This window comes from Epinephelus moara, chromosome 17 (genome assembly GCF_006386435.1).
Source record: "Epinephelus moara isolate mb chromosome 17, YSFRI_EMoa_1.0, whole genome shotgun sequence".
Classification (NCBI taxonomy): Eukaryota; Metazoa; Chordata; class Actinopteri; order Perciformes; family Serranidae; genus Epinephelus; species Epinephelus moara.
In genome coordinates this window covers 30992641-31013388 of record NC_065522.1, presented here as the reverse complement: position 1 = coordinate 31013388, position 20748 = coordinate 30992641, and the positions used below count along the sequence as shown (strand labels likewise).

General features: G+C 41.9%; 1 protein-coding gene across 2 annotated transcripts in view; it reads right to left on the bottom strand.

Moving 5' to 3' along the window:
* The window catches only part of LOC126404280 (SH3 domain-containing protein 19-like), a 42690-nt gene extending 22282 nt beyond the window's left edge, over nt 1–20408 (bottom strand). Inside the window, exons 1-2 of one of the 2 annotated variants that reach the window (XM_050067408.1) lie at nt 19941–20408; nt 6637–6673 (exon numbers count right to left, since the gene is read on the bottom strand). In XM_050067408.1, coding sequence (XP_049923365.1) covers nt 6637–6673; nt 19941–20031 — 128 coding nt within the window. In that variant the 5' untranslated portion in view covers nt 20032–20408. The remainder of the gene's footprint in view (nt 1–6636; nt 6674–19940) is intronic. The other variant, XM_050067407.1, reaches the window with a different exon arrangement.
* Between the last annotated feature and the right edge of the window lie 340 nt (nt 20409–20748).

The window sequence follows — 20748 nt, the reverse complement described above, 5'->3', positions numbered from 1 at the left end:
CCCTCTGATGGAGGTGAAACTTTCTAACCAGCACAATGAACAGTTAAGTTTCACTTTCACTGGGCCTGACGCTCTGCTGCTCCATCCCTGTCCAGACGCTCTGCTCTGCAAGAATGTGGAGCAATAACTAACTGAACGGTGTATATATTCCAACGGCACGCCTAATAAATGGTCCAGCTCCAGAAATATAAACTCAAAACGTGGCGGCAGATGTTTTAATCGTGGCAGGCCGCCACAAATAAATGATGTGTGGAAAACCCTGTGGTTTGGACATCTCAAAAGCAAAAAAGCACAGATTGAGACAGTCTACAAAACATGCCGTCAGTCGGTGCCACCCAAGATGGGAAACACAACAAATTGAGAGTTATGGATGTAACTAGGGTTCTATGAATTCTGGATGACTGCCAGTGACCACGCCCTTATTTCAATATGTTACAAGTTAAAGGGGCAATAAGCAGAAATTCATAATTTCTAGATTGAAGGAATTAAAAAATCGCTATGTGAAGAACTAGAGGTGTAATTTCATCTCACCTCACACACCCTCTCTCTGTGTTGATCTCCAGCTCTTGTTTACAAGCCGGTCCAGCTGCGCGTTCATGTACGTTCATGTGAATCGCCGCCTCCTCCCTCCTCTGGGAGCCCTTGGCCCTCCCTCCCTATAAAAGGCTACAGCCAGTGAGCAATGGCAGCGAGTATTTTCGAAGCGAAATGGTGGAGAGCGGAACGAAGCATTCACCTGAAGACGACCAGGATCCGACATTACCTCTTAAGAAACAATGGTCGTTGGCGAAGAAGTTGTCGGATAAAGAAAGGGACAGAACTCGCAATGGTCGTTGGCGAAGAAGTTGTCGGATAAAGAAAGGGACAGAACTCGGCTTAACATTGGCCTTGCATTTCCAAGGTGGAGAGCACTGCGAGAGCTAAAGGGGCTACAATCTGACGGAGAGCACTGCGAGAGCTAAAGGGGCTACAATCTGACTCGGATCTAGCTCTTCTTCTCCTGGACAGGTACAACATAAAGTCAAATGTCTGTTTTAATTTTAATTTAATTAGTGTTACAGTAACGTTAGGCACATGTCACTATGTCGATTCAACTAAATTTAATGTTACAATCGTAGCATGGGTTAATGTCCGGAGCTTGAGTTAGCGGCTCTGTCCCAGCAATGGGTCAGGCGTTACGGTTGTGTTAGGTGAGTAGCCCGGCAGCCCAGCTAACATTTGCAATTAGCATTGTAAAATGTAGCCAGGCTAAAACGTCGCTCTCACTCACGGAGAAGAGTAGGAACGTTAGCATTAGCTCCTGGTGTTAGCACTAGCCGGGATCCGGCGATGGCTCTATCCAAGTCGGCTGCCACCGGCTACTGGAGTAACTTACAGCTATGGAGCGCTTCTACCAGCTCTTCTAGTCACTGAGCCTCGCCTCCATCTCAGCTAATATATTACGTTTATTACAGATACCATCATCATTGAAGTAGGCAGTGGAATAGCTAAACACAGCAGAGACCGAGAGTGAGTGAAAGACATCGCTAACTGCTAAACTAAGCTTAGACGAGGCGAGTGGGGGGTCGGGGGTGGAGTTGGAGAGCAGAGGTAGAGGGAGGTGTGGCTCATGACACACTTTGTTTTGGTCTACAGGCAGTGCACAACAGCAAACCTAGCGGTGAAACGATTTCACTTGTTGCCCCTTTAACTTGTTTTATAGAGGCAGGTAAAGTTTGCAAAGTTAATCAATACATCACTTCATCACAAATCATCTTCTAAACCAAGCCACATTTATTATGTGAGACGTTTGGGTCCCCAGATTTTGCCTCAGAGAAGGCGCTCTCAACTTTCGCGCTATTCTTTGGGACAGACAGCTGCAGACACAATGCCCACCCAACCTCTTAGATAAGATTATCTCCTCTCTTTTGCTTTAAAGTGGTGAATGTACAGCTCACAAATACTGAATACAACAGTCATATTAGCGCCGTTAGCTTGGTCACTATGGCTGTGTTTGGAAAGACTCACTTCGAGCACTGAAGCACACTCTAGGCACTGTGTGGCAAAGTGAATGTGTGATTACCTTAACTGTTCCTTAATTCATGCAGAAACGGAATTCCCCTTTTCCTTGAGCAACAGCTCTCTCATGTTAGTATAGAGCATCAGATTAGATTTAAAAACGCAGGGCACCTGGTGGCTCAGTGGGTAGAGCAGGCATCCCATATACAAAGACAATGTCCTTGCTGCAGCTTCCGCGGGTTTGCAGCCTGCGGCCCTTTGCTGCATGTCCTCCCCACTCTCTCCCCGTTTCACACTTAGACTGTCCTGTCTGATAAAGGCAAAAGGCCAAAGAAATCATCTTCTACATAAATGCCACTGTCACACTGAACGTCCCGCTGAAACTTAGCAGCTGAATCTGATTCAACTGACATAATTCTGAATCGGGCACAGCTCTACAGTTTCCAACTGCCTCTGAGTGTGAAACAACACTACACAACAGGTCCAGTCGATGCTTTGAGTAGTGAGAAAAAGAAGGACACACATACAATGCAACCACACAAGAGGTCATCCTCGTGAGAGGAAAATGAAGAAGACACAGGATGTGGTCTGGTTCACATCCTGATAAGAGAGTGGAAAAAGCCTTTTCACATCCCAGAGGAGAAACACTTACAGACATCTGTTGTAAGTGTGGAGCTACTGAGAGGTACAATCATTACAAATATAAATGATTAAAACAGTGACAGCCTTAAAGCCCTGACAAGATCAATGACGCAGTTTTTCGTGTCCTTAACGGCGCAGTATAGACGCCTTTTTAGAGTCTAACAAAAGCAAAATATGCCATTGTCATTGTGTCATCATCGCAAGAAGTTTTTGTCGTACAGTGGAGTACATTCTTCAGCTAAACACCTTCTTCCTTTGCGATTTGTGAAGAATCTTTTGATAGCACATTTAGCTAAATTCTCATGAAGACATTTAGGAAAATCCCCCTGACCGGAGATATTTAAGGAGCTCCACGACTACTTTTCATTATCTAAACAGAGAGGTAGTTGTTGCTAGGCAGGTTAGGAATCAACAGACTCACCCAGATGACAGAAGGAGGTCAGACGTCTGTATCTCTGTATCTCACTTTTTAATCGTCTTTCAGTCTGTTGTTTCTGTCTCTGACCGTCTCTCTTGCTCTTTCTTTCTCTTTCTGCCACAGAGCTGCTAACCATGAACAGACACTCATGACTCACCCCTGACACTGCCCAAACACACACAAAACTCACTGCTTTACTTTCAACAGTGATGGAAAAACAGCCTCCTCTTTATCCTCCTCTTTCCGTTTCTCTCTGTCCAAAAAAAAAAAAAAAGAAAAAGGTTGGACAAAACAAAAAACGCTGATTTGGTTTGGTGTTAATTTAACTCGCTGGTCGTTTTTGAGGCTGAAGTTTGTGTTTTTGTGAAGTCAGAGTTTGGCGAGAGTCGACTTTTTGAACAATGACCCTTTTTTGCTGATGCAGTTTTTCTGTTTGGCAAAGTTTTGAGCCTTTTTCCCAGTTACGTCATTTTGGGGTGTGTGCGAGTGACGGTCCAGCAGTTCAGGCAGGGACTGAGCTAAACAGCAAGAAAAGTGAGGGGCTGATTAGGTGCCAGCACTTAAAGTGAGGTAAGTAATGTGTCTTCACAGAGAAGGACAAGACTGAGACATCATGGGGTGCCTACCAGCCCCATGTACAAAGGCTGTTTCCTTGCTACAGCAGCTATGGGTCTGATTCCAACCTGTGGCCCTTTGCTGCATGTCACCCCCCCTTCATCTTCCCCTTCACCCTAGATCTGTCCTATCGAATAAAGGCAAAAAGCCCCAAAAAATATCTTTTAAAAAAAAAAAGACTGATAAATCATACGAATAGGGATAATGTCACACACATTCGGACAATCTTTCCTGGCTTGTGTGCTTTCAAACTTAAAGCCCCTACAAGGAACTTTCATTTTGAGTTGATTTTGGCGACCCTGTGGACAAAAGCGGTAGTGTTTTGCCGGAATGAAGCCTACATTTCCCATGAGCTCTAGCGCGTATTGTCGTAAAGACGCTTACCTGGCTCGCGCATGTGTTTGTTTTGGGGATGAATGAAACAACAAGACGGGAAAACTTTGCCCCCGCTCCTATCGGGGATCCCAGCTCACCTCTGCCGCGCCCCAGCTCCACCTCTCCGGCGTAAGCGCCACCGCCGCCGGGGTAAACGCAGCGGTCGGCTGGTAAGGCTGAAGGCCTGTTTGGCGAGCACTTCCACGGCTTCTTGGACTGAGTATGGAGCGGTGCCTCGCCTCTTTATTTCTCGGCACTCGCTGGACCCTGTCGACGCCTGGCTGGTACCTGTCGTCGGCCCGGATGAGGTGTTCCAGCCCCGCGGCCCCTGCTCTCCTCGTCCCCGCTGGCACGGGGTGAATCTGCGCAACCTGCGGCCTGTGTGTGGCTACCCGGACAGCTAACGCCGTGGATCCGCTGGCTCCTGCCAGGATTGGGCTGGTAAATGCTAGATCGCTAGCGAACAAAACGTTTATCCTGGGGCTGGTAAATGCTAGATCGCTAGCGAACAAAACGTTTATCCTGAAGGATTTCCTGACTTCCGGAGGATTGGATTTTCTCTGTGTGACTGAGACGTGGCTGACTGTTGGTGAGTCCAGTGCTTTCACAGAACTTTTACCCGATGATTGCTGCTATTTTAACTCCCCGCGGACGTCGGGTCGAGGAGGAGGAATAAAGACTATTTATAAGAGTCACTATAAATGTAAGCAGCTAGGTAAGATGACGTGTGCCGTCTGAGTGCTGTAAATCGTTTCGTCCTGGGCTCTACGGAAGACCTTGAAACGTGTCAGCAGTATTTTTTATAAAATATGAAGCTCTACTTCACCTAATGGGACCACATTTTGCAATTTATGGGATGTCACAATTATTGGAAAAATTAGTTCCCGTCTGAGAAAATCCATGTGAACACTAAGGCTGGGTTAAAATAATCGATTCATCCAATTCAAATCGACCTTCATTTGAATGACTGGATTTTGATTCATAAAATCCAAGGTCGATCTTTTAATACACGCTTTTTCCTACATATGTGTGGAGCTTTAACCACATTAATCTCACCGGTAGTAAACAGGCACCGGCACTAAATTATTAACGACTGTAGTCGTGAGAAGCTCAGACGTTACCGGCTGTTTCATCTGTAACTGTTAGCTCACTGTTTTTTGTTTTGGTGTCATTTATTATCGTGCTGCAGCAGCTGCTCCTCCTGCCGTCTGTGGTCGCACACACACAAAGAGTAGAGATGCCACGGAGGAGACCGAGAGGTGAAAATAACTTCAGCTGATGACAACTACGCTTGTTACTGTGAGTGCAATAAAACCTCCACGAGGAAAAAGTCAAGACTTTATCAATACACCAGTGGAGCAACACTGAAACATGTAGAAAAGCGACATTCCAATCTGCTGTTTTTTTTTGTTTTTTTTTATATGTAGTGTCGGCAAAGAATGTTGTTACACATTTCCGATCCGTATTTAGCGCAGTTAGCTTGCATATTTATTGTAAATTTTAAAAAAAAATATATGAACGCAATTGTTGTTGCTAACAGGGGACCTTTATGAGAGAAGTTCAGTTTCGGAGTTATAAGAATTATAAAAATTGGCAGGAACAAATTGCTGTTTGAGAACAGACCTACTGCCATGTTAAAGCAAAGTCAACACTTCCTGAAGCTGCTTCACAGTGAGAAAACCTTTCAGGAAAAGACTGCTGATTATGGTTTTTAATGTGACACAGCTGCAGGAAGTGTTTAGTAACAGTTGAAGGGGAAAGCTTAGCTGCACAGGTTTTTTATTGGAGTTAGGATTTGGTTGTTTTCCACAGCTGACTTTGGGAGCAGACCAGTTTTAAACATGTGTTCTGGTGAAGGGAAACTCCTGTGAGGATGCCTGCAAAACACACGCAAACTGACCTAATCTTATATTTATTCAAATAACACAAAGGCCTCAAAAATGATTCGAACTTTGTCCTGCTCCTTTTTAATGCAGACTAATAGGAGCAGTCAGCTGTTTATTTGTGCACTGGGTGTTTCACAACGTTCTTACGGTCAGTCTTCTTCTCCCGTTACCATCTTTTAGGTGAGACAGACTCAATCTGAGGCTCCAATTCTCCCATAAACACACACACACACACACACACACACACACACACACACACACACACACACAGAGTCTTTAAACTCTGTGACTTCTCCAGCTAGTTGCCATGCCAACCGGCCAACAGCCCAAATACTTTCAGGAGTGTGTCAGACCCGGAGACCAAAGGGGAGAAAGTAGATCCTGCAAGTCTGCGAGGACACTGCAGAAAATGGTCCCAAACTGGAGTCTGACAGCAGAAAACATTTACTGCAGGTTTGTAGAGATATATTTTGTTTTTGTTTTTAAAGCGGGTTTAAACACGCTAAATATCACTGATTAACTTCAAAGAGCTGTCTGAGTCACCTGGATTTCAACATCAAACGCACCTCCTCGGCCAAAATCCTCACTCCTCCTCCATGTGGGTCACATTAAAAGCACCTGCTGGTAACAGTTAGTCATCTTGAGCCAAACGGTCAGGTGAGACAAAAAAAGAGGAAAGAGGAGTAAAAAAAAAAGTCTTACCTGTGACGATGCTCTGGCTTACGTCTCTCAGGACGACCTGGGAAGAGAAAGACACTGTGATTAATAGCTTATTTGCAAATACATGACATTAATGACGCGTGATGTGTTGGTCGTCTTTGCGTTATGCCTGGTTCACACCGCACAACATTTTTGTCTGTTTCAACAGTCACCATGTCACATTAGGTGACTGTGGAGTCATATAATTGTGCTGTGACTTGGCCAACAGACTGCACAACAGTCCACACCAATCATCCCCGGTTGTCTTTCACGACATGTGTGATGTCATCAGGTTATTCTTGTGCTATTCTTACTATTCTTACTATTATTACTATTATTTCAGTCACTGTGTCTGTTCATGTGCCAGCCGAAATGTTGTAAAAAGTGCCACCAGATGGCTGCAAAAAGTCTGTTTAGAAAATGAAGGGATTCTCTCAGCCGAGGTTATAAGGGGCTTTTAATGTAAAACAGATACAGGAAGTGATGAGTTTGAAATGACAGCGCAATGCATTAACTTTATCAAGGCAACGGGAGCACGTTAAAAGTAAATATATAAAAATACAGAGGGATTAAATGAAGCTGGTAGCCTCTGCAGTTGTGGTGAGTAAAAGCCCCGCCTCTATTTTTTAGTTTTATTCCTTTATATCCTCCATTATGAAGAAAGAACATTGTTTGCTAGCTTGATGCTAATGGCAGTACTCAGCAGGTTGACAAAGTGCCTCTGCTGTTTCACACCATTATTTTCCCTTCTTACTCTGTGTGCTAACATCCCTACAGGAAATATCAAAAACCCTGGGCTGCTGTTCTCATACAGTTGTCTACGGCAGCAAATCTCTCTGTGTTCCTACTGGTCAAAGTGACGGCTGTGACGGAAGCAGTCGTGTACAACAAAAAGAAAATCAAACATGCTAGACTGTCTGTTGGAACGTCTTGAGGCGTCCCAACGTGGCGTCGGTTGTCGTCTACTATGACACACTACACGAGATGAAACAATGGATTATCACGTACGACACTCATTGTCGTTCACGATCCGAGCCAACACTGTACGACGCTGCGTCACGCTATGATTGGGCTGATATCGTGAAGTGAGAACCAGGCATTAAGTTGCCCATCCTTCATCTGGACGTCATATGCAAAGAAACTATACGCCTGTGCATCCAAACTTGTTTTCTGTGTCCGACTCCACAGCATCAAGTATCATAAAGTTTAGGAATTTAATGCTTGGTCAGATTTTTTCATATTTTACAACTTTAGACTATTAGACAGGTGCAAGTACAAAGTGACAGATAAAATTAGGTCAACTGTTGTGGTAATAAAGACAGATTGACAATTTTAAATTTAAGACTAATGACTTTTGAGGCCTTATATTCATAAAACTGTATTTAAGATATTTTAAGACTTTTTAGATATCTACAGATATCCTGAAAAAGAGGTTAAAATTATGTTAAAATTCCAAAACCAAAGTTTGGTTCTGCAATGAAAAGCAAGACTCTACCGCACAGGAAGTGACGCGTTTTAGACAGAAGAAGAACTGAGCACACACCAAAAATGGCGCCACCAACAGGACCTACATCCAAAGAGGAATTCAAGGGAAAAGGATGTCAAAGTCTTTGTCGACTCTGATTGACAGGTGATCTTTAGAAACGTCACAGTGAGTAGCGACAATAAGAAAGACAAAGTAAAAATCTTGTGGACTGACGTGTCCTCAGCTGAACCTCAGAACCTGAATGAAAAGACAAAAGTAGTTTCTTTCTCTCTGGCGTAGAGCTGAACTGTTTCTAAACATGTGTGCGTTTCACCATCCCCTACCTCCTTTGCTCTTCTTCTCCTCACACCCCAAACTGATAATCAGGTCAGCTTGACTTCCTGTGGCGTCCAGAGAAACTAAACAATGACACGTTTGTAAAATATTCTCCAAAAAGAAAAGACTGCTTTCTTTGTATTCCGTTTTAAAAACGCATAAAAAAAGTCTCTTTTCTGTCTTCTTCTCTTACCCCAAACTCTCCCTCTGTCTCTATAACTCTAATAGGACCGCCCATCTGTTCTGGCCAGCTTCCTGATTGGCAAAGAGCACCCAGGAAGTGAGGCTGTGATTGGCTGCTGTGGGATTCTGCTGCAGTCATCAGGAGTTTTAACACTTCCAGATGTTTGTCCTGCTGCTGCAGGCTGGCTCAGCTTTGTGCTGGGGCTGCGTTCAAACACGCAAAGATGCACACCGCAGCAAATTTTATCCGGCACTCGTCATCTGTTGGCTTTTGTGTTTGACATGGCAGGGTCGGAGGTTACAAGTTAGAGATTGGAAGAAGGGATTTAATGTTAACTCAAGGAAACTTCAGCTGCTTTAATAAAGACCTTTATATGGACAATGGAACTAATGAGCACATGGATGTGAAAGGTGTTGTCTGTAGTGATGAACCCATGGAGAAGAGAGTTATCACCAAACTCTGCGAAGCTTTTAGCATTTTCAACTACAGCTCGCAGTTTAACTGTTCTGGTTCACTCTTCACTGCTCTCATCAAACTAATTTCCAGACTCACGCAGCTCTTTTCACCAAAAAACGTACGTAAATCCACTGTGCACTACCCGTTAAAGACTAACTTGTGAACATCATTTAGCATTTAGATGTTAACTCACTAAAACAGAGCTAAAAGAGAGTGAATATTAGACTTAGATTCATCAGCTGGACAGGTACACAACCAGGGATGCAACTTAGTACTACTTTCATTGCTGATGTGTCTATAAAATGATGAGTAATAATAAAAATTGGCCATCACAGTTCTCTAAAACCCAAAGCAGTAACATCGCATCGCTTTATTTTTCCGGCCAACATTTTATCACCTACAGATATGAGTTTATTATCTCCTACAACAACAAAAAAAAGCAGCATTTTGGCTTAAAAAATTGCTTAAACGAATAATGGATTAATCAGGGTTATTGACAAGTAGGTTTTTTTCCTTGCTTTTTTAAATAGGGCTGTCAAAATAACACATTCTTTTTGATTAATTAATCACAGACTTGTGTGGGCATTAGGGGTACTGTTCTGAGGTGGTTTCGATCCTACCTCTCAGATAGAAGCTTTTCTGTCCAGCTGGGCCAGTATTCTTCGGCCATTTCCCCCCTGAGCTGTGGGTTGCCTCAGGGTTCCATTCTGGGCCCTCTCCTTGTTTCAATATACATGCTACCTTTGGGATCTATTTTTAGAAAGCACAATGTCTCGTTTCATTGCTTTGCAGATGATGTACAAATCTATCTGCCGTTAAAAACAAATGATCAAGCCTCTGTCCAGGTTTTATTAGACTGCCTCAATGACATCCGGTCCTGGATGGAAGTAAACTTTCTCTCCTTGAACAAAAATGAAACTGAGATCATTTTATTTGGCCATCAAAACCTCTTGGATGGCTATGACAGTGCCATTGGGACCCTTAAGTCTCACTGTCATCCTTTTGCAAGGAAGCTTGGTTTTATTTTAGACAGTGATTTTACAGATTTGACAAACAAAGAAGCTCTATGGTCAAAACAAGCTTTTTTCAGTTGAGACTATTAACAAAAGTAAAGGCATATCTCCCCAGAAATTATTTTGAGAGAGTTATCCATACCTTTGTTACATCACACTTAGACTACTGTAATTCTTTGTTCGTTGGTCTCGACCAGTCAGCACTGCGTCGTTTACAGATAGTCCAAAATGCAGCCGCCCGCCTGCTGACTGGAAAGAAAAAGCGTGATCACATTAGTCCAGTCCTTGCATCTTTGCACTGGCTGCCTGTTAATTTTAGGATCCAGTTCAAAGTTTTATTAATTGTTTTTAAATGTTTAAATGGTTTGGCACCATCTTATTTATCGGAGCTTGTTCAGCCTCACACTACTACCAGGGCACTTAGGTCATCAAACTTACTTACTTTCTAAATTACTATTCTAAATTTCTTATTACTGTTTTATTTATTACTGTATTTGTGCTTGATTATTTATATTGTATCTTAATAACTGCACAGCCATTTGGTCAACTGAGGTTGTTTTTAAATGTGCTTTATAAATAAACTTTGACTTGACTTATCTTGACAGGAAAAAAATAACGTGTTAAAAAAATTAACACCGATTAATCGTGTTCAGTGGTGCCCTTTGACCTGATGTGTCATTGGAGACCACAGTGGCTTTGTCATAGGATGGTGGCAGATGGGACGACGCTGCTTGGCCCCCTGACTCAAACAAATACATTTAAAACACACCACATGGAACTGCTGATAGGAGCACTGTCCTCTACAGTTTCTGCAGTGAGGAATTTTAATACCATTGGAGAACTTCAAGCCTGAAATATCACCTCAACGCAAAGCATTTAGCAGCGAACCTGGAGGTCCGAGCTAGCACAGCCTGTGATGCTAGCGCAAGCAGCCAGCCTCATCAAGCCGCACTCAAGCAGGTGATTAAAGGCAAACTGAGTAGGTCCACCTGTGACTAACTAACTCCCATAAAAAATGGTTTTGGTGGTCTGCCAAAATTCATTTGAATAAAAATTTTAAATACTTTCACTGCAAAGATTGATGTATGTGATAAATTTAGATTAATTAATCACAGCGCATGTTATTAATTAGATTAATTTTTTTTAATCGCATGACTAGTTTTAGTACAACAATCACAGTCAGGGAAAATAAAAAAGATGAAAAGCAAGAACTGCAAAAGGGAAAAAAAGTGAATAAAACAGGAAAATTGACAGTAAAAATATGAAGAAATGTGCACCATATATCATTTTTTAAAAGGAAAGAGCTGTGCACTTGTGCAGGGTTCACAGTTTGAAGTATAAACATTATGTGTGAGAATAATAGAAGATGCAGTGTAGAAATAAAGTCTCAAATCTTTTTGAAGCGGTCTGGAAACATTTGATGGCCTGATGAAATCTATTAGCGGATGACGTTCACCTACAACTTCGTCAAAAATTCAACTAGTTCCAACCTCTTTTCTTCTTATTTTAAATCTGAGACTGTTGACATCTTCTCTGCTGTTCACTTTATCTTGTAAATATGAAAATAGAGCTGCAGTTTGACTCAAGATGGTGTTTTGATTGAGCTTCATTTCCCAAAGGTCGGGGAGCGGCTGAAGACAAACAGTGTGGAAACAACAAACTTGAGATGCCAGAAGAATTAATCACAGATTGACTTTAAATGCAGAGCAGAACCACAGCGCTGGAACGCTGCACACAAGCAAACACAAACACAGTTGCTCTGCAGTGTGCGAGTTAACGTTGTGCCTCCAAAGGTTTTCCATGATTTCCAACAACATCTCCTGCATGCTGGAAACTGTTGTTGCACTCCTTAACACGTGAAAAAAAAAAAAACATATTTAAAAGACACCAGATGAAAACTCGGTGACCTCAGTGTGTCATGATCATATGCTCGAGTTTTATTTCACAACAACAGCTGACTGAGCAGCACATGCTCCCAGATCTGCATGTTTAAGCCTCCGTCCTCATGTATGAGCAGTAGCTGATGAATTAACAACACTGACAGGTGGATTTCTTTGTTGTTGTTTGACAACAGCTGAAAACAGGGGGCTGTTTCAGAAAACAGGGTCAAACTCTTAGTGTAACCCTGAACTCGGAGTTGAGCTAGCTAACCTGAGTTGGCAAATGTTCAGTCTGTGTTATGCTTGTGTGCAGTCCGATACTGCAGTTCACCATAGCAACTCATTGAGTGCGTTTACATTGACAGTTTAATTCCCTTTTCATTCGGAATGAAAGTTCATTCCTATTAAAAGTGATCTTGTAAACACCTAATTCAGAATGAAAATGGCCAATGCGACTGAAAATTAATTCCGAAGTAAGGGGTTGGAATATTCCGTTTCTAATTCCGAATGAAAGAATTTCTTGCACTTGTATACACTCATTCCTCTTTAAGTTCATTCCGGTCTTTCTGCGCATGCTCGTTTCCTTGCCCTTCTGGCGCGATGACGTATATAGCGCGCGCAACGGGCTGAGATAGAGCAGTCGGACTCGTTGCACTCACCGGTTTCCATTCGCCACAGCACGGTCTTCTACCTCCCTTCTCCTCCTCAACAGACGAAGCATTAGCAGAACAAGGTTGTTGTCGTACTGCTGCTTCAAGAATATAAGCAAAACAAGCCTGAAAAAGGCACTAAGAACGGCGGCGTCAAGCATCTTGTTATCCGGAGCGAGGACTGCAGTGTTTTCTCCCGGTAGACGTAAACACTTAACATTCGCCCCGCCCCCTATCCAATCAGAAACCTTCCCTGCCCCAAACCTTGCGTGGACCCAAGTAAAGGTAATTAAACTGATCTCCAGTGTAAACTCTCATTGGGAATGAATATTTCTCACGTAAACTACCTGGAAAGACTTTAATTCCGCATGATTTCATTCAGATTTATTTATTTCCGAATGAGAGGCCATCATGTAACCGCGCCCATTGTCATGATCGTATTTTTTTCCATTCACTTAAAACAATTTATTTGAATTTAAATAAATTGCAAAAGCAATATGAAACTCTGTGCCTCATGATGATGTACCAGAAGAAGACATGTACGTCTTAGATGGGACAGGAAACGCATACAGGGCGATAGCAGAAACTTCTGTTTGTTATCGTCTAAATCATTCTGGGGAATTGGTGGCGATCGTGTGTTATGGGTCCAGGTTATTCGTGATTTTTACGAACTGGTACCACCCAAGGTGGCAAAGTCTAGATTGGTATCATGGAAAACTCTTTTATCTCTAGATGATATTCCAACATAATAACCCTCCTCAAGTGGCAGTTTAGTCACAGAGATAAACCTTCAACAGCACCAACAGTTAAACCAAAGAATGAAAAGGCCGAGGTATGTTTCAAGTTAATCTTTAAAGGTCTCAGAGTGTTTATGCATCATGGTTTTCATGGACAAACACATTTATGCAGGAAATGGAATGATTATATACTTAATAACCTAATTTTACTGACTGTTTGGATTCAAAAAAAGGTTATTTTGGGTACAGGTACCCTCTAATGGCACATATACAGTCAGAACAGGTAATATCTGATGGTTTTATGTGAAAGAACACCCTAAAAACTAATGTTGGATGTAAATTCTATGAAAATATCATGTTCAGAAGCAGAGATATGCACTTCTTTGTGTGATGCTGTGACACAATACAATGGTATAATTTTAATATGATTTCTGGATGTCCCAGGAGATCACAAAAAATCTTGAATGATTACTGTTGCAGTGTTCCCAGGGTCAAAACACAGGTTGACTGGACTACAGGGTTCATCTAAGAAAACCAAGCAGGTTGGGTTCACAGAGTCAGTCACCACAGTAACTGACTCACAGTTTAAGTTACCTCTCTCTCTCTCTGAAACTTAAAACCCAGAGTTTCCCTCGTCTCTGGGGAAACTAACTCAGTTTTCACTGAACCTGCTGTCTGAAACAGGGCCAAGGAGTTTTACCACCAAGGGCACCGGCTTTACTCACTGTTTAGTGTGATGTTTTAGTGTTTATATAATGATGTGTCTGGAACACACTTCCCCATCACATCAACTGTCACCTGTCGATTGAATTATAACTTCCTATTTCTACTTCTTCAGTTTATTCCAAATAATAAAGACCATCACTTCCTGTTTGTGCAGTGTTGGTTAAGAGTGGGCAATAGGGCAAAAATCCTCCACCCTGATGTATGGAAGTTTACATCAGTCAAAGCAATATAAATTATGATATAGCAAATTTTCTGGAAATTCAATAAAGGAACTTTTTTTTGATCAACTGTTTAACCCTTTAAAACCTAAACTAATTGGCTTAATTTTTTTCAAATGCATGGAAATAGGGCAACGAGCAATGAAAGCAGAAAAGACCCAAAAACTTGACAAGAAATTGGTAAAAAGAAAAAAATTAAAAACAAGAAAATTAGTTAAACAAAAAAAAAAAAAAAAAAGGAAATGACCTGGAAAGGTGCTTAAAAAATTTGTGACATCATTTAATAATTAAATAATAATAATACTAATTTTAAATATAGTTTTTCCCTAGCTGTTTTTCTTTTTTCCATTTGCATTTTTAAAAAAAAATAACTTCTAGACATTTTTTGCAATTTTCGTGGACATTTCTTACCAAGTTCCTCGTTGCCTTTTTTTCCCCATGTTTTTATTTATTCCTGTCACTCACTTTGACACTGCTGCAATGGACCAAGATGGCTGATTTGTGACATAGAAATGAGGAAATGTCTACACGGTATCTTCTAATTTCACAACAGAAACCAACGGGGAGCTGAAAAGTTCCTGGTAAGCTAAATAACCATCGCAAATAACAAGCTAAGCTATCTGGTGTCACAATATAAAACGTGTTTTCTATTTAAAAAGTACAAACATATTAAGACAGCAAGTAGGTCACTCACCCATGTTAAAACTGTTACGTCTCCAGTCTGATCTCGAGCCCACAGCTGATAGCTATGTGGTTTGTTTAAATGACGTAACAGAAGTGCATATTTAACAGATTCAGTGCGGAAAGAGCTCCAATGTTACATAATGTGACCTGATATGGGGACAGGTGATATGGACAAAGAGTCATATCTCGGTATTTACTGGCTGACTGGTGATACGCGATATATATCTCGGCATTTTCTACGAAACAGGAAACATGTTCGGTTACAAGTCAAAGCCACGTTTAAGATGCCACTAGCAGTTTTATAAAAACTGACTGTGATCAAAATAAAATACAAAGACAGGGGTTTTAGTCCCTGTTTGAAAATACACAGCTGCACAACAGTTACACCTCCTGAACACTAGATGGTGGCGGGGTTTCTGTGAAGTGCTGTAAAGTTTAGTTGATTCAAAACACACTTTAAACACGTTAAATGTGGCTTAATAGAGACAATTTCAAACACAAGTACACAAATCAGCTTCACTATAACTCGCAGCATTCACAGACAAACACTTGTCTTTATCTGGACACATTTCCCCCACAAATACAACATGCTAACGTTATTAGCACAAGTCTATGGCATTTCACATTGTATAAATAGCCGAGAGATGAGCGGAGATTTCCTCTGCTCACATGAAGCCAGGATAAATCACTCCCAGGACTTAAGATGCTATTTTTGTGGAGGCTTTACTGTCTTCACAAGTTATTGTTTCTTATCTGTGAAATTAAAGTAGATATAAGTTTTGTTTCCACTGAGGGAAATGGTTTCAGCTTACAGAAACAGACAGGAGGTCTGCGCCGCTGCAATGTGTAGTTACATTTCTAAGGGAGGTGCACGCCAGGTGACAACTCTAAAAGGTGTTGCTGGAGAACTTGTGAGTGAGTGAGGGGGTGGAGCTGTGCAAAGGGTGTGACATAAAGGAGAGATAAACACTGATATGCTTCATGTGACGCAACCTGACCCTATATCAATATAAATGGTGTCTAAATGTAGGCTATATCTTGCTTGAAAATACATCGATGTATCTTTATATCGCCCAGCCCTCACCTGATAGTCTGACGCTTGTTTGCTGTTAGGACACAGTGTCATTATGTTCCACTCAGGAGCGGCTGCTGAGTCAGGTGCAACACATGTTAAGTCAGTATTTGGCCTAATATCAAAGGGGTTGATTTTATTTTTACACTGGCCCAACCCCAACCACAAACATTATAACTGATATATTGCTCAACCCAAACTGAAACCAAATGTTATCCAGATAAAAGGCTCCTGTGTGCATCATGTGGGCCATGTCTCTGCTCTCAGAGCTGCTGCTATTTACTCAACACAAAGGAGAAACTACATGCAGAGAAGGCTGTCTACAGTGAACATGGCTCCCTGTACTGACAGCAGAACATCTCTTATATACTGCATTATGTGGTTATTCAAAATAAATAACCTCAAATGCAAATAATCCAGGTTATGCTCAGGGATGTGATCTTTCAGTTCAAAGTCTTGACTGGGTGCTCTGTGTCACAGTATCACTTCAAAAAGTGCTCAGACTTGTGTCGTAATTTCCCCAAACATGAACCCAGCCCTCGCCTGGAGGGGCTGAGGCGAGGGCATCGTCTGAAAGGCTCCTGTGGGATTATACACTCCTCTAACTCTCACACACAAAAACACGAGTACAAAGAAGAATCACGTTAAATTATAACTTGTGTTTCCCTGAATGAGACAGAGTCTTGGCACAGGCCTGCACCATTACTCTGTGTATTTATGCCCGTATGTGTAAACTTTGACCCAAATGATGACATGTCGGCATGTTGATACAAGAATTTATGGCTTTGAGGTTCAAGCTGGTTACACCCACACTCACACAGAGCTGTTCTGCCTGCAATTTGAATCTCTTATCAGTTGTTTAAGAATACATCCGCATGCATAAAGTCAGTCATTCTTCAAATATTCTCTTTATCAATAAGGGTGCATTAAATGTAAGAGGACAGTAAAAAATAATCAACACAGTCTCTCAAACCTCAAGCTGACATGTTCACATTGCTTGTTTTGTCCAAACAATATTCCAAAACCTGGAGATATTCAGCTGTATGTCACGGAAATAAAAGAAAACCAGCAGCTGGAACCAGAGATTTTTGACATTTTTGCTTCTAATGCGCTCCTGATGCTCGGGGAAAGAAGTTAGAGGTTGTTACTAGTACTTTGCTCCGTCTTTTAAACCTCAGGTAGATAATCTTCTTAAAAAGCTGAGGCTGAAGTTTCATTTCTGAAACAAGTCCTGTTTCTGCTTTGAGGCCAGAAAAAGACTGGCTGCTGCTTCGTTTTTACTCATTCTGGGTTATGCACGAATGCATCGGCATCGGTGATTTCAAAACACCCCCGTTGTTGACAGAAAGTTGAACTCGCCCACCCTCACGCTCAACGTCGCGGTGACGCAGACCTCCTGTCTGTTTCTGTAAGATGAAACCATTTCCCTCAGTGGAAACGAAGCTTGTATTTACTTTTATTTCACAGATAAGAAACAATAAATTGTGAAGACAGTAAAGCCTCCACTAAAACAGTATCTTAAGATGTGTGTGTAATTTATCCTTCAGGGATTTATACTTCGGATTTATCCTGGCTTCATAAGAGCAGAGGAAATCTCTACTCATCGCTAGGCTAATGTATACCATGTAAAATGCCATAGGCTGGCGCTAATAATGTTAGCATGTTGTATTTGTTAGGAAAACGTGTTTAGTGTAAAACAGTTGTTTAGTCAGTGAACCTCGTGAGTTGTAATGGAGCCTAATTATGTGCCGTTACCTTTGTTACATGTTGCTGTTGTCCCTGGCTTTATATGAGAAGAGGAAAAGATCGCTAGCTGCTAGGCTAATTTATACAATGTAAAATGCCATAGGCTTGTGCTAATAACATTAGCATGTTGTATTTGTGGGGAAAATGTGTCCAGATAAAGACAAGTGTTTGTCTGTCAGTTCTGCGATTTATAGTGAAGCCAGTTTGCGTACATGTGTTTGACACTGTCTCTATTAAGCCATGTTTAATGTGTGTTTAATGTGTGTTTGAATCAACTATATAAATAAAGTTTGATTTGTACAAAACTTTATAAGCACTTAACCCAGTCCTCCACCGCCAACTAGTGTTTTGGAGGTGTAACTGCAGAGTGACACAGACACACCAACACAGAAGTAAAAATAACGTGCAGATTTTTTTTCCCACGACTAATCAATTAGTTGAAGATTATGTGCGACTTTAGTTGACAAAGATTTTCTTTGGTTGACTACAGCCCTAGAGATTTGTTACATACTGTAAAGCTCTCACTCATCACTGTACAATATTCTGAGCTGCATTGATGGAATCAGAATGTAAAATATCAAAATCATGTGTTTAGTGTGTCAACGACCTCTGTGTTTGTTAGAAGCTCTGTTTTAAAACAATGGGAAATAGAGCCCTGAGACAATGAAATTATTTTACTGACCTACAACAACGTGTGACTCTTTTTTTACCGGGGACGCCGGACTTCGTTCATGGATACTTTTTTCTTCAGTGATCTGATTAGTCCGAGGTCAGGGTGTTGACAAGCTAGGATCTGATACTCTGAAGTCAACCTGGTTTATCTTGGTAAAAAGAGAGCCAGCTTGGTAGCACTGAAAACCCAGAGTTAACCCTCAAGTTACCTCGCTAACTCCAAATCCTGCTTCGTAGTACGGGCCCCTGGTCTGTTTGTTTAGGAAGGAAGAGACCTCTGCAGATAATTGACCTATGGCTAAGTCCCGCCCTCAAACACGAAGAGCCAATCACTGCGTATAGCCATTCCCATACACTGGGACATTCTCTGCCTGGACGTCCATTGAAATGCATTACAGAAAGTCAGTTTTGTTCGGTTTTATGAGCTTTTTCTNATCAATTGCCTCCTGCGAAATGCCGTGTACTGTGACACCTGCCATAGCGCCGGTCACTGAATGTTGATAGATTGTCCGAGTGAGTGGAGGGGGGCGTGGCTTAGCCATAGGTCAATTAGGCTCTCGTATCAGAGTAAAAAGGTGAGCACATGTTAGCAGGTGCTACAGTAGGTTAGCGGCCCATGTCAAAAAATGCTGAGCAGCACTGGAGAAACACTGGAGGCATGTGAGCCAGAAGAAGTGTCAGCTGAAATTAACAAATTATTTCAGGTGTGGGCTTTATTGTGGCATACTTGATTGAACGGGCCTCTGGTCTCTCTTGTAAATGAGATCCCAATCTCAATGGGACTTCCTGGTTCAATAAAGGTTAAATAAATAAATTAAAATAAACAGTTTGTGCAGCTCTCAAGAAAGCTGCAGGACCAGTATCGGCTGTAAAAATCCAGTATAGTCAGGCTCTGAAAAATACTTATAATGATTAATCAGATACCAAAACATGGAGGATGATCGACTATTGACAAAACTTGTACACAAATTCAGCACTTTTAAACAATAAATACAAACCCACAGGATCTTTTAAGCTTTTCAGCGCAGACTCTCTGCTGCATACTGCTTTGTGGCTTTATGACAGCTTCATCTTTTGCATGTTAAACCAGTAAGTTACTGGTATTTCAGTCCAGTTTACTGTACATACAGCGGTAGGAATAGCTGTGTCAGTGCTATGAGAGATTTTACAGGGACACTACAAATATCACAGAGGTGGAGGGGCCTGAAGCAGCTCTGAGGACTTGAAGTACCTTTAAACTCACCAGTATTAGCACAAAATGCTGCAGTGACACATAAAGAATATTAAAGATATATTAAAGGGGCTTTCTCCTTTGATATCTGGTCCTCTGTAGCGTCAGTTCAGGGTTTGTATTTCCAGTTTAAGCATGTGACAACTTATTTTTCCCACAGCAGTTAAACTGAATCGATGTCAGGTGCAAACAGCTTTAAACAGGAGATATAAGCGACATATTTTGGGTTTGTTTTACCTCCGGAGCTGTTCGGCTGCCGTCGTACCACTTGTTCCCGGGTGTCCCTCATCATGTTTTCCTCCTCTTCCTCTGACCGGGCTTCGGCCATTTCTCCTGTCTTTGCGTCTTTATCCTCACTTTTCTGTCTGTCTGGAGAAAATGGAGCTGGGTCACAACAGAGACAGCGGCACCGACATTATTCCGCCTCCTGTTTTGTCGTCGCTAACATCCACCACAGCAACAAGTTCACCCAAACACTGTCAACTTTCCGGGCCCGGGAGGACTTCCAGCCTCGGTCAAACTCTCCGGCTTCGTGTCGGAAAGCTCCGGAGACGTTAACCCGTCCAAACCCCGCTGTTAGTTGGACACAATAAGTCGTTGTGTTTGGTTTCGGCTGAAGAGTTTCTCCAAGCTTCCCTGTCCCCCCCCCCCCCGGCCGGGTCGCGAGCTCAAGATACAGAGCTGCACGCGCTGCGGCTGCGTGACGTCACCAACTGGAGAAAAAAAAAGAAAAGAAAAGAAACATGAGGAAAAATGGAGGGCAAAACAATTAGCTTAGCTAACACAACACATGCTACTGTTTGTGCTGAAGGAGGAGTAAAAGTTGCAACACCAGAATTTAAAAATACATTTTTACAACTTAAAGTCCTGCATTCAAAACTCTGCTTCTGTAGTAAAGTGAAATACAGGGAGAAAATAATCTTACTATATAATGACGAAAACTCTGTGTGTCTGTTCCACGTTTTTCTCCTCACTGACTTGGTCAATCCATGTGAAATTTGGCACAGTGGTAGAGGGTCATGGGAGGATGCCAATGAAGCAATAT